Genomic DNA, 14,488 nt, shown 5'->3' with positions numbered 1-14,488 from the left:
AGAACTAGAACAGAACTAGAACAGAACTAGAACAGAACTAGAACAGAACTAGAACAGAACTAGAACAGAACTAGAACTGAACTAGAACAGAACTACAACAGAACTAGATCAGAACTAGAACAGAACTACAACAGAACTACAACAGAACTAGAACAGAACTAGAACAGAACTAGAACAGAACTAGAACTGAACTAGAACTGAACTAGAACAGAACTACAACAGAACTAGAACAGAACTACAACAGAACTAGAACAGAACTACAACAGAACTAGAACAGAACTAGAACAGAACTAGAACAGAACTGGGTTGTAGGGTATCAAAGGGTCTTTTCCCATCTTCTTCCGTTTGACTTCATTTTATCAACATTTCTTCAATATAATAATACCTCTACTAACAGTTACAGCAAAAATATACAATTCCCCAGACAGAAAAAAAACAGAGCGTCTTGCAATAGCGCATATATAGACCACATAGATTTAACCCAAAGCTCAAGCAGAGAAAGCAACATCCTTTCGAAACATTTTCATGTATCATTGATTTTTCTCATAGCAAAAGGTTAAACAATCAAGCGTAAGAATAATTCCAAGGAGCACAACAATAATGCGATAAATGTTACAAATTATTGTGCTAAAATGTATCTTGGAGGACAAGTTTGTTTAAATTTCTTATGAATTTCGGTTAAACGTAAAAAAACTCTACAGAAACATTTCTAGTTAATTAGAATTTAAAAAGATCCTTTCTTCGTTTGCTTTGTTTTTTTTTCCAGAAATTTATGCTAAAGTATATTGTTGAATGAAAATAATAGTAATAATAAAAATCAACAAATTTGTTTGGTTATTAGAAATTAATGCAAATTAAAGGGACCAATGAAGCTTATCAAATGAAAAGGACCATTGAGTTAGAAGTAGGATAATTGCGAAGTTTTTTTTTTTACAAGTGTGTTGAAGTGTTATAAGTGATCACAGTTTATAGATATTTTTAAAATTGAGGCGTAATTGAGTTTTTAGTTGAGTTTTGATTATTTCATATCAATTTTTTTTAAATTTAAAAAATTTTTAATCTTTTAAACTTATATCACGTTTTACACTCCAACCTGTTCAGCATAATCTATCATTCATAATACTATATTTGCTAATAATAAGATAAGATATTAAAATTCATATTCCAAATTTTGTCAATTCATTATTTATTGCGATGTACATTTTTTATGTCATTAGTGGGGCACCAGTCTTTTCTATAATTCTAAACCAATAAACCTCCAGGGGCTGAAAGATTTGGCAATGTTTTGACAGTCTTTAGGAAATCTGAAACTTCACAGGCATAAGAATAACCAGCAGTGATATCAGTTTTCTTCCAACTAATATAGTTAACCTTATCACTGACATCTTTGCAAATAATATAGTCCTTTTTGATTTGTTCCAAAGTCAAATGGGGATTGTTGACACCAACGAAAACAATACCCTTATTGGTGGCTGGTTGTATAACCACACGGAAGTATAATTTGGGAACAGGAATTAAACCATTATTATTGGCATCACGAGACAAATAGAGAGGAGTCTCACGTCCCTCTTTGTTGGGTAGAGTGGTGACACCATAAACACCGGTATAGCATCGGACATTGATTTTATTTTTTGACACCCAGGCGCGTACACCATCCTCTACACGAGCCCAATTACCGGCATTGAAAACTTGCCACTGGGGAGCTGCATTGATGTTCCTATTCATCGGCACGCTGTTGGGTACCATAAACAAAATCAGCCTTGGCGCCCATATGACCACGTGCCAAATACACATTCTTGGAATTGTCAAAGTATTTACTGGCATCACCACCTAGTTCAGCATTAATGGTTTCCTGTTGTGTAACCTGAGTATAGAGTTTGTCGACATTTTTACCACCAAAAAAGCCAGCAGTTTGGAAGGAAATACGCTCCACACCAGTCTGATAATAATTGCTGCCCGGGTGAAGAGTGTGATAAACATAACGGGTAACTTCTTCCTGCTCATTAAAGCAAACTTGCATTTGTTCGGCAAAACGTGAGGAAGAGATCTCAAAACCAACTTTAATTAAAATACCACCATTGCAAGAACTGCCGGTTTTCTTAGCCACAAAACTGGGCCATGATTTGCAAACCAATTCCGAGAAACAATAGCTAGTGCCATCGACCTTGAAAGTGGTGCCACTAACACAGGTGGCGGTTATAAGAGTCTTGGCGAAGGATTTAAATTGGCCAGGGCAAAACATTTGCAAGGTTTTGCCTGAAACCACTTGCATATAACCAGTATCGGAGTAGGGATAAAAGTTAGAGGTATCGGTCTCTAGGAAAACAGGTTGTGGAGAACTTAAACCAGAGCGTATATTAATGCTACATTCTGTTCAAAATGAAAAACAGTTAATATATAAATTAATCTATAAAGCAAAAACAAAAACCTACCTGCAGCACGTCCTTCAGCCAAAATATTATCCTCCTCAACTGGTGATGCGGGTATAACATCAGCATAAATATTACGTTCAAATATTTCATCCTCTACAACCGCAGGAGTTTCAGGATCCAGCTCTACTGGAACTTCTGGTAAATCATCTGATATTTTTAAATTCTCCAACAAATTCAAAGGCACACCCGTAACACCAGCTGCCGTAAATTGGAAAAGACAAGTGGCTGCTGCCAGCAGCAGCAATAAACTTCTAATAAACTTCATGGCTAACAATGACACTTTAGTCGAGGGATTCATAATGTCAGAGTCTTAAATACCCAACAGATAAACATATTCATACTATATACATATATATTGTTATCAATAACGATTTCTTTTAAAGAGGGCCCATTTAAATAGTATGTATTAACCGAAATTGTTAAGAATGAAAAACATTATTTTGCATTTTCATATTTTATTTTACACACATTTGTACAAATAATTATTATCAGAAATTGTTTTGAATATTTTTCTCTTCGATTTCTTTTAGACATTATCTTGTCCATCGAGTACTTGTGCGGCTAAATTGGTCAAGTGTTGAGGCTTTTATGTGCGTCAATTTTTTCTTTATTCTTTTGATTTTTTTATTTTAAATGAAGTGTATAGTTTTTTACTGCTATGGTCTTATCTATAATTTGTTTTGAGTATTTTCTTTTTATTGTTAAAAAAAAACAATAGTTACAAGGTAATTGTGTTAAGTTTAATAGGATTTATGTTTAATCTTTAATATTTATTAATAACTTAAGTGCCATTATTTATTGTAAGTTTTATTGATGAACAATGAACTCTGAAGGTGGTTTTAAAGGGTTATGTAATATTTATTTGAAATTATAGCTCAGTTCTAGTTCAGTTCTAGTTCAGTTCTAGTTCAATTCTAGTTCAATTCTAGTTCAGTTATAGTTCAGTTCTAGTTCAGTTCTAGTTCAGTTCTAGTTCAATTCTAGTTCAGTTCTAGTTCAGTTCTAGTTCAGTTCTAGTTCAGTTCTAGTTCAGTTCTAGTTCAGTTCTAGTTCAGTTCTAGTTCAGTTCTAGTTCAGTTCTAGTTCAGTTCTAGTTCAGTTCTAGTTCAGTTCTAGTTCAGTTCTAGTTCAGTTCTAGTTCTAGTTTAGTTCTAGTTCAGTTCTAGTTCAGTTCTAGTCCAGTTCTAGTTCAGTTCTAGTTCAGTTCTAGTTCAGTTCTAGTTCAGATCTACTTTAGTTCTAATTCACTTCTAGTTCAGTTTGTAAACTTAAATATATTGCCCTTTTTATTTTAAACAAATTACAAAATTTACCATTACTTTACACCTTAATTAACCAATTAATTGTTATGAAACACTTTAATCAAACAAAAAGCCGTATAAATGATGCTTCTTTACATATGCCACAGTTAGTTGGTTGCTCTTAAAGATTTTATTAAAATGTTTTTCAACTTTTCAATCATCTTGATATTAGTAACTTTCTATCAGGCACAGGGAAAGAGTTTAACTCTAAATCAATCTGTCATAAATGGTTTGTTAAGAAGTTTTGATCCTTTTTTGGATTTTCTAAACAAATTCAAAGATAATATGGTGATTATAACAGAGGATAACTAAGATTCAAAGATAGAAGAGAATATGTTAGGTTATGTTGGAGATATCTCAAGATTAGGCATTGCTAAAAAGAATAATGATATAGTTTTATGATTTTTAATTAGTTATTGTATATTTATTCGCTTTTTAATACCATTCAAAGGTTGTTCTCTTTCTCTACGCACTGATCTCAAGGATCCTAAAATGCCTAAAATCCAAATCAACCTTTGTGGGCAGTCTGATGTTTAATGTTTTAACTAGTCCTTATTAACGTAGGTACTGTATCCTGTACTGCTTGATGTGGCGCTTGCCAATTTAAGCAACTGGTGGCACTATATAAATAGATGTGGGTTTCCAGTAGGCTCCCATTCGTTTTGCCAGTGTATATCAAGTTTAGTTCTAGTTTAGTTCAGTTCTTGTTCTAGTTACATATATTTCTTTAACACAATTCACAATATTTCAGATATCTCGTCTATTTGATTTTAAAAAAATTGCATAATTTACCATAACTATATGCTTTAATTAACCAAATAATTGTTGAGAAACACTTTAATCAAATTAAAAGCCATATAAATAAAGCTCCATTACTTATGCCATAGTTAGTTCCTCTTAGATTTTTTTAATATGCTTCTAAATTCCATATTCATCTCTATATTAGTTACATTATATCAAACTCAGGGAGAAAGTTTAATTCAAAATCAAACTGTATCGGTTATAAATGATTTGTTAAATAGTTTAAGTCCCTTTTTGAGTTATGTGAAAAATTTTGCAACGATTACAACAGAGGCTAATTTTAATTCAAAGATGGAAGAGGAGAAATTAACTGATATTGTCCAAATTCCAAGATCAGGAAATATTTATAATGCTGGTATCGTTTTTACTTTTATTTAAAATCATAAGTTTATTATTATTTTTTTTATAATTCCCACTCAAAGGTTGTTCGCTTTCTCTACGCAATGATCTCAAGAATGCCAAAATGCCTTTATTGATTACACCTGGAACCACTTTATTCTATCCTTATGATGAGAATGGTTTTATTAATGTCAATTTTAATAGAGCAATTGAATTAGTTTGTACACGTGGATTTGCTAACCCAGATCAACCTTCGACAACAATTACATTTGCATTTTGTATAAGGGGTCACATGTTTAATATTACCAATAGTTCTATGGATTAAGGCACAGTAGCCTGCACTGGCTGGAATGATGTGACGGTTGCCAATTTAAGCAACAGCTGTAATGGCGGCACTAAATTTTTAGATGTGGGCTTCCAATTAGCTCCCATGCGTTTTGCCAGTGTATATCAAGTGTGTTTTAATGAAGAGTATGAGGTAACCCGTTATGTCCAGCATACCTTGTATAAGGGTGCTAATAATTATCAAAATTCCGAGAGGCCCAATAAATTTCTAAAGGCAGGTTTCTTTGGTGGCGAAGAATTAGATGTCATATATACGAAACAAACACAAAGGGTTTTACTTAATCGAGTTTTGGGTCAAGATTCTACAAAATATTTTAATGACAATAATTACTATTTGTCTAAAGGTCATTTGGCGGCTAAAGCCGATTTTGTTTATGCCAGCCAACAGAGAACAACATTTCTCTACATTAATACTGCTCCTCAGTGGCAATCCTTTAATGGTGGCAACTGGTTAGCAGTCGAGAATGGGCTACGACAATGGGTGGATACCAAAAAACGAGACTTGCTTTGTTGGACGGGTGTTTATGGTGTCACCAGTTTGACCGGTGAAATGATGACCGATGTTGAACTTTTCTTATATGAAGATAATGATAAACATTTTCATTTACCCATACCCAAACTATTTTTCCGTGTAGCTATTGAACCGATTAGTAAACTTGGTGTGGTCCTAGTGGGTGTTAATAATCCTCATGTTTCTTTAGATGTTATTAAACGGAGCTATGTGTTGTGTGAAGATGTTTCGCATAAAATTTCTTATATTAACTGGAAGCGACTTGACCTTAAAAATGGTTATTCCTATGCCTGCGAAGTCAATGAATTTCGAAAAGTTGTAACACATTTACCAACGTTTGATGTGCGGGGATTGCTTGTTTAAAAAAAGAGACGTTATAACTTTATATTAAAAATATGAAGAAAATACAAAAATAACAGTAATAAGTTTCAGTTCTAGTTTATTTTTAGTTCAGTTCTTCTTCAGTTCAATTTCAGTTCTAGTTTAGTTCTAGTTCAGTTCTAGTTCAGTTCTAGTTCAGTTCTAGTTCATTTCTAGTTCAGTTCTAGTTCCGTTGTAGTTATGTTCTAGTTCAGTTCTAGTTCAGTTCTAGTTCAGTTCTAGTTCAGTTCTAGTTCTGTTCTAGTTCTGTTCTAGTTCAGTTCTAGTTCAGTTCTAGTTCAGTTCTAGTTCAGTTCTAGTTCAGTTCTAGTTCAGTTCTAGTTCAGTTCTAGTTCAGTTCTAGTTCAGTTCTAGTTCAGTTCTAGTTCGGTTCTAGTTCAGTTCTAGTTCAGTTCTAGTTCAGTTCTAGTTCAGTTCTAGTTCAGTTCTAGTTCAGTTCTAGTTCAGTTCTAGTTCAGTTCTAGTTCAGTTCTAGTTCAGTTCTAGTTCAGTTCTAGTTCAGTTCTAGTTCAGTTCTAGTTCAGTTCTAGTTCAGTTCTAGTTCAGTTCTAGTTCAGTTCTAGTTCAGTTCTAGTTCAGTTCTAGTTCAGTTCTAGTTCAGTTCTAGTTCAGTTCTAGTTCAGTTCTAGTTCAGTTCTAGTTCAGTTCTAGTTCAGTTCTAGTTCAGTTCTAGTTCAGTTCTAGTTCAGTTCTAGTTCAATTTTAGTTCAGTTCTAGTTCAGTTCTAGTTCAGTTCTAGTTCAGTTCTAGTTCAGTTCTAGTTCAGTTCTAGTTCAGTTCTAGTTCAGTTCTAGTTCAGTTCTAGTTCAATTCTAGTTCAGTTCTAGTTCAGTTCTAGTTCAGTTCTAGTTCAGTTCTAGATCAGTTCTAGTTCAGTTCTAGTTCAGTTCTAGTTCAGTTCTAGTTCAGTTCTAGTTCAGTTCTAGTTCAGTTCTAGTTCAGTTCTAGTTCAGTTCTAGTTCAGTTCTAGTTCAGTTCTAGTTCAGTTCTAGTTCAGTTCTAGTTCAGTTCTAGTTCAGTTCTAGTGCAGTTCTAGTTCAGTTCTAGTTCAGTTCTAGTTCAGTTCTAGTTCAGTTCTAGTTCAGTTCTTGTTCAGTTCTTGTTCAGTTCTAGTTCAGTTCTAGTTCAGTTCTAGTTCAGTTCTAGTTTAGTTTTAGCTCAGTTCTAGCTCAGTTCTAGTTCAGTTTTAGTTAAGTTCTAGTTCAGTTCTAGTTTAGTTCTAGTTCAGTTCTAGTTCAGTTCTAGTTCAGTTCTACTTCAGTTCTAGTTCACTTCTAGTTCAGTTTTAGTGCCTTCCTTTTCTATCACCAAAAAACCATTTTGGAACTAGTTGAATATTAGTTTTATGGTTTCTGAAACTTTTCTTGAAAACAGTACAAAATTTTTCAATAATAAAGAATTCAAAACATTTCATTTTATTAAAATAATAACCTAAAAACGGTCAATATGTGTAAGATTTTCAAAAAAGTGAGGCAAAAGCCTATTTAAACCAACAGACCGCTAACCGAGAATGAAGGCAAGGTAGTGACCTTCTTACGGAATTCGGCCACCTCACAAGCATATGAATAACCGGCCACAATATCAGTCTTCTTCCAAGGTATATAAGAAACCTTATCACTAATATCGGGACAAATAATATAGTCTTTCTTAATCTCAGCCAATGTTAAATGAGGATTATTAACACCAATGAATACAATGCCCTTACGAGTAGAGGGTTCAATAACTACTCTAAAGTACAATTTAGGTACAGGAATAAGACCATTGTGATTGGCATCATAAGACAAGTACAAATGAGTTTGTACACCATGCTTATTGGGCAGAGTGGTCACACCGTAGACACCAGTCCAGCATTCAACAGTCTTCTTGTGTTTGGTAACCCAGGCGCGAACACCATCCTCAACACGAGCCCAGTTGCCGGCATTAAACACCTGCCACTGAGGAGCAGTATTAAGGAACAAGAAAGTGGCACGTTGTTCGGAGGCATACACGAAATCAGCCTTGGCAGCCATATGACCACGAGCCAAGAAAATATTCTTTTGGTTATTGAAATACTTCTCAGCGTTGTAGCCCAATTCACGATCTATGGTTTCTTTTTGCTTAGCCTGAGTGTAAAGATTATCCACATTTTTACCGCCAAAGAAGCCGGCTGTAGCAAAGTTAAGGCGTTCTACACCAGTTTCATAGTAATTGCTGCCAGGGAATAATTTGTGGTAGACATAGCGGGTTACTTCCTCATGTTCGTTAAAGCAGACCTGGTATTGTCTCATGAAACGGGAAGATGACAATTCAAAACCAACATTGACGAGAGTAGTGCCACCATTGCAGCTGCTGCCCGACTTCTTAGCTACAAAAGCAGGCCAACTGGTGCAAACAAGACTGGGCAGGGAGTGCTGAACACCATTGACTTTAAAAGTAGTGCCACTAACACAGGTAGCGATATGGGTCTTGCCTGATAAAGGATGAGCAAAGCCACTGGTACAATGGATCTCAATATTCTTGCCAGCAGCCACATCAATTCTTCCAGTATCAGAAAAAGGGTAGAATTCAGTAGTGCCAGGTTTGATATACAAGGGTTGTTTAGCCTTAAGACCACCGCGAATGGGTATGGAACAACCTATAGAGATGTCAGCAAAAAGTAAGTGAATTGTTAATTTATATTAAAGTTCTCAAACTCACCACCACTGCGTGGTTCAATTTCAACTTCTGATTCAACTGGAACTTCAACAGGTAGTTCAACTTGTTCGTTTTCAACTAAATCAAATTCGGGCTTATTAATTTCCTCGGCATAGGTTTCGATATCTTCAGGCATATAAACTCTCGGTTCCATGAACTGTGAAGGCATTTTCTCCAAGAGCTCATCCTCCTGAATAAAACGGCCCTGGACGGCAACCAAAAGTAAGGCCGAAGCCAAAAATATTTGTAAAATTTTAACCTTCATGTTGAGGTCTACAAGAAGAACTACATCGAATAAACTATCGCCAATCTCTTAAATAGTTCTCAGTACTTGCTAAAACACACCTTCTTTCCAATATCATATTTGTTGTTTTTCTAATGGAATTGATAAGCCTAACTGGAATTTTCAAGTATAGAAATCACGTTATTTCTTTTTTTTTTCAAACCCAAAACAATTGCTTAATCTTTGCCTTAGATCTTCACATGTTAAGTTTTACACATGTTTCAGATACTTTGTCTGCAAATATGAATGATATTTCCCTTTCTTAAAATAATTTATTGATAAGATATTAATACATTTATTGTTATTTAATTTTAAATGTTTCATTTGGTGCCAAAGTTTAAAGATATCGACCAAAAGATAGTAATATAAAAGTAAAACAAAGTTATCAGTTTACCGTTATGGAACAGAGTTTCTTAAGCTCCTAACCGTCTCAAATTCTAACCTATTTTTGGATCTAGTTTTTAATATCTGTCCGTCTGCACTTGCTATGAAAGTGTAATGAAATGAAGGATTAAAATCTGTTTAACATTTTTTTAAAGTCATGCTATTGAAATCAGTAACTTAACTTTGGAAAGCTTTTACAATAATAAAACTTTCAAGACTTTTGCAACTAAAAGCATTTCTAAACAAATGTAAAACTAAAATCTTTTATAAAAATTTTTTTTGAAAGCAATAAACGTAATTTTGAAAACTTTTACCATAAAAATAATTTAAAAGCTTTTATGAGAGACTACTTTGGTAAACATATTCAATAAAAAGAACTTTAAAAGGCTATTACAACTAAAAGTTTTTCTAAACAAATCTATTGACAGCAGTAAATTAACTTTAGAATGCTTTTACAATAAAAAACTTTTAAAAGCTTTTACAACTCAAATCTTTTATAAGCAAATCTATCAAAAGAAATAAACGTAATTTAGGAAAACATATACTATAAAAATAATTTAAAAGCTTTTTCAACCAAAATCAATTTTTAAACATTTTTATGATAAAAGCTTTTATATTAAAAATTGTCATAGGAAGGCATTTAATTTTGATATGAGACTACTTTAAAAACCTTTATAACTAAAAGCTTTTTTAAATTAATCAGTTGAAAGTATAAACCTACTTTTGAAAACTTTACCAATAAATAACTTTTGAAAGCTTTTACAGCAAATAAGTATTTGAAGCTTTTGTATTATTGCAGTTTTAAAATTAAGTGATAATATCTTCGAACAAATTGATTTATAATAAAAGTTATATTTAAGCTTTTGTAGAGCTTTATATAATAAAAAGCTTTTAAAGCAGTTTCTTGTCTATCGAAACTTTTGTTAGTGTTTAAAGTGTTTCAATCTTTGAACGAAACATTTTTATAATAAAAACAATATTAAAGCTTTAGAAATAAAAGGATTAAATAAAAAGCTTTTAAAGCTGTTCCTTGTTTATCGAAAATATTGTTAGTGTTCAAAGTGTTTAAATCTGTGAGCGTTTGTAATAAAAGCTTTTAAAGCTGCTTCTTGTTTATTGAAAATATTGTTAGTGTTTGAACGAAACATTTTTATAACAAAAATGATATTAAAGCTTTTATAATAAAAGCTGTAAAGCAGTTTTGATAAACAAAACTTTTGTTAGTGTTTGCTTTGTATTCTTGTCAAGAATAACCTAAAAATATTCTTATAAAGAATAATATACAAATATTTTACATGTTTTATATAAAGCTTTCTTCTCCATTTCTCTTTTAACCTTTTGAGAACCTCTGCTCCATTAATTCTAATAATAATTTTTGCAATTCATTCAATTTTGCACATAAATCTGACTAAACAAATATTTATGGTGGAATTTTTTTTGCTGCTTTTTAGGTGTTTTTAGGGAAACCTCTTGAATTGGTATGGGTCATTTCATCAGCACGTGCTATTAAAATAAGTCTATTTTATATTTATCTAAGAAACTAAATAAAACACGAGTTTTTCACCTGATTCGTTTTGGGGTAATTTGTTGTTTGCGTTTGTTGCTACTGCTGCTGCTGCTGCTGTTGTTATTGGTATTAAAACACAATTTATTATTGGCATTATTTTTTATATTTATTATCTTAATTTATTTGTTTGTGGTATTGTTGTTGTGGGTTTCTTAACTTACCTTTATTTTTTTATTATTGTTGTTGTTGGTATTTAGGTACTAAGTGTATTAGAAATTTGTAAATATTTAGGAAGATTCCTTTTGCAAATAGCAAGCCAGAGATAGATTTTGTTGTTTCAGTTTTCAAGTTCCTTCATACCACTGTGTTCATTTCAGGGTCATTTTCAAATTAAACTTAATCACTATTTGGTATAGCAATTTCCTATATTTAAACAACTAGAATCGATGGTAATACCATGTATTAAAACAGCAGGAAAAAGAAAACAAGTAAAATACATTGTTTTATGGATTGTATAAAATCCCATAATCATTTTCTTTTATTATTATTATTTTTTCTAAGCATATGTATGGAAAAAACAAATGTATTTATTACAATAGTTTTCTTATTAATTTTTCTTTTCTTTTATTAGTTTTTTTGTTTTTGTTTTTGCTTTTTCAGCTTTTTATTTTTTTAATTTACTGATTAGCATTTTGGACACTTAACTAAAAAGGATATTTTCATTTTGTATTTGTGTTCAAAAGGTTGTTGTTTTTGTTTTGTCATGTTACATAGATATGATAGGTAAATAGTATTAGTAGTAGTAGTACATAGTAGTGTTAGTAAATTAGTTTGTTGGTATTTGTGTTTTTCGACTTAATATAGATAAATAGAAAGATAAGATTTCTTAAGGTGTGGTTTAAGAATTATTTAACAAGTAACAGGCAGGACAAGTGTAGAGGTTAGGAAATAGAATAGAAATCGTAAGATATACAATTTAAGATATTTTATACGTTGTCTGTGGGTAAGTAGAACTTAATTAGATTTTACTAATATTTATTTATTTATGTATATATGTATGTAATATTAAATTTGTATCTTTGCAATTTCTGTATGTATTTTATATATTTTACTTATATACATTAATTTATTTACTTTATTTACACTTTAATAGAATAAATTACAATTTAATATTTTTTTTTAGAGTTGTTATTTTAAATTTATTTTTCTAGTTATTTTTTTATATATATATATATATATATATATATTTAAAGTTAATTAGTTAAAATATATTATTTTTTTCTATTTGAATTAACTATATTAAAAAATTATTACAACGAAGTATTAAACACAGGCCAAGGGAGTAAGATTTAAATATAAGTTTTAGAGGATAATCGGGAAAAATTATTAAATTTATCAAAAATATAAAAATAAAATTTCATATTTTTGTCAGCTAACAAAAACATCCAACTCTATAACTTATTAATTTGGTTCGAATGCTCTGAAATAGAATTAAACAAGAATTGAGTTAGAACTGAACTAAAACAGAACTAGAACTAAACTAGAACTGAACTAGAACTGAACCTGAACTGAACTAGAACTGAACTAGAACTAAACTAGAACTGAATTAGACCTGAACTAGATTTGTACTAGAACTGAGCTAGAACTGTACTAGAACTGAACTAGAACTGAACTAGAACTGAACTAGAACTGAACTAGAACTGAACTAGAACTGAACTAGAACTGAACTAGAACTGAACTAGAACTGAACTAGAACTGAACTAGAACTGAACTAGAACTGAACTAGAATTGAACTAGAATTGAACTAGAACTGAACTAGAACTGAACTAGAACTGAACTAGAACTGAACTATTTATTGTTTTATTCCAAATAAACATGATAAATTTTTTCATTTCAAAATAGCAAAAACCAGTTAAACCTTTATAGCCCTAGAATTCCGTATTTAACACCACAGAAAATCCCTTTCTGTAAACCATCTGAAAATTTGATAATGTCTATTAAAATTTTATTACAATGACAGATCTTGACCCCTTTTTATTTGCAACAAAATAAAACAAACCATTCAACCTTTATTAAATACATGATATAAAAAATGACATGTGCAATTTATTTATTAAACCCTAGACATAAATAAAATTTAACTACACAAAATAAAAGTGAAAAAAAAAACAAAAATGTTGACAGACATGTTTTAAGTAAAAAAAACCCTATTTACCTTTTTCTGCCTATTTAAGCATATTTGCTCGTAAATTTTAATAAATTTTTAAAACAAATTAAAATGTTGTTGTTGTTTTATATTGTTAACTAAAAAGATTTGCTGGTTTATTTTTTAGCAATAAATTAAAATAAAATATAAAAAACTCAAAAAAGATTTAAATATAAAATACTGCGCAAAATAATAAAACAAATCCAATTAAAATCACAAATGATAGGATGCTTATATAAACGACAAAACAAAAACAACAATACTGCCAAAACCGTAACGGAAATAAAATTTAATTTACCGTTAGCATAACAAATATCCTGTCAACACAGAGAAAAAAATGGCTTTACAAAATGTACAAAATGGTCCTTTTTTATTTTTTTTTCCAATATTATTGTTTGGGTGAAATAAATATACAAAATACAACGAAATATTAAAAAACTGTAACCAAAAACAAAAACACACTAACACTAAAATATATAGTATTATCCAGCAATATACGTACATGTGTATATACCAAAGGATAAGAGTTTATATAACGCGAACAAAATAAAATGCTAACGTTACTAAACGACCTTTTATACAGATACTCATGTTTATGTTGCTTTGGATGGAATTTTTGTATTAGAGGGAAACACGGCTATAGAGGAAGAGTAGGTGTATGAAGTTCGTTGTTTAACAATATTAAGAGTCATAGTGATAAACAGTTAAGAGCAATACAAAGTGCACTTTATACAGAAAAAATCAAAACGTAAGAGAACTGCACTGTACACAGAGAACATCAAAGCGCATAAGTATTGCACTTGACACAGCGAACACCAAAGCGTATGAGTTTTGCTAAAATTGGAAAATGTCGTCAACGATATGGTGATAAAGTTACCTTAACTAAACCAGACTTTACTAAAGTCAAGACTGTAGACTATACCGTAGACTAGGATATAGAGTACTATATATACTAGAATATATACTTGACTATAGGCACGACAATATACTAGACTATGAACTATTGATCTGACTATAGATTAGATTACAGACTAGGTTATAGACTAGACTATAGACTAGATTATAGACTAGACTATATAAATGACTATAGACTAGACAATAGACTAGACTATGGACTAAACTATAGACTAAACTATAGAGTAGACTATAAACAATACTATAGACTAGAATATAGAATAGACTAGACTATAGACTAGACTATAGACTGAACTATAGAATATACTATAGACTAGACTATAGACTAGACTATAAACTAGACTATAGACTAGACTATAGACTAGACTATAGACTAGACTATAGACTAGACTATAGACTAGACTATAGAC

At 31.3% G+C, this 14,488-nt stretch overlaps 3 protein-coding genes and 1 pseudogene across 3 annotated transcripts in view; 1 reads left to right on the top strand and 3 right to left on the bottom strand.

Annotated features, from left to right (window-relative positions):
* LOC111687960 (tRNA (uracil-5-)-methyltransferase homolog A) overlaps positions 1-14,488 on the bottom strand; it is a 66,771-nt gene that overhangs the window by 5,367 nt on the left and 46,916 nt on the right. The gene's annotated exons all lie outside the window — the stretch shown is intronic.
* Positions 1,170-2,697, bottom strand: LOC111685673 (annotated as a pseudogene).
* On the top strand, positions 4,646-6,092 carry LOC111685827. Its single transcript, XM_046951310.1, has 3 exons — positions 4,646-4,889; positions 4,957-5,151; positions 5,200-6,092. The coding sequence occupies exons 1-3, from the start codon at positions 4,646-4,648 to the stop codon at positions 6,090-6,092; spliced, it is 1,332 nt and encodes a 443-aa protein (XP_046807266.1).
* Positions 7,498-9,055, bottom strand: LOC111685735. Its single transcript, XM_023448015.2, has 2 exons — positions 8,787-9,055; positions 7,498-8,724 (listed from the first exon to the last, which is right to left on the bottom strand). The coding sequence occupies exons 1-2, from the start codon at positions 9,046-9,048 to the stop codon at positions 7,595-7,597; spliced, it is 1,392 nt and encodes a 463-aa protein (XP_023303783.2). The 5' UTR covers positions 9,049-9,055; the 3' UTR covers positions 7,498-7,594.

The sequence above is a fragment of the Lucilia cuprina genome, chromosome 5 (genome assembly GCF_022045245.1).
Source record: "Lucilia cuprina isolate Lc7/37 chromosome 5, ASM2204524v1, whole genome shotgun sequence".
Classification (NCBI taxonomy): Eukaryota; Metazoa; Arthropoda; class Insecta; order Diptera; family Calliphoridae; genus Lucilia; species Lucilia cuprina.
The sequence above is the reverse complement of the archived record's forward strand: the minus strand, read 5'-3'. Positions and strand labels throughout refer to the sequence as shown.

Excerpts from the sequence above, each read along its gene's own strand:
- LOC111685827 (XM_046951310.1), top strand. The coding sequence starts at position 4,646 with ATGCTTCTAAATTCCATATTCATCTCTATATTAGTTACATTATATCAA. Across the intron at positions 4,890-4,956 it reads AGGAAATATTTATAATGCTG|GTTGTTCGCTTTCTCTACGC; the intron begins GTATCGTTTTTA and ends TCCCACTCAAAG. Across the intron at positions 5,152-5,199 it reads AACAATTACATTTGCATTTT|GCACAGTAGCCTGCACTGGC; the intron begins GTATAAGGGGTC and ends CTATGGATTAAG.
- LOC111685735 (XM_023448015.2), bottom strand. The coding sequence starts at position 9,048 with ATGAAGGTTAAAATTTTACAAATATTTTTGGCTTCGGCCTTACTTTTG. Across the intron at positions 8,725-8,786 it reads AATTGAACCACGCAGTGGTG|GTTGTTCCATACCCATTCGC; the intron begins GTGAGTTTGAGA and ends ACATCTCTATAG.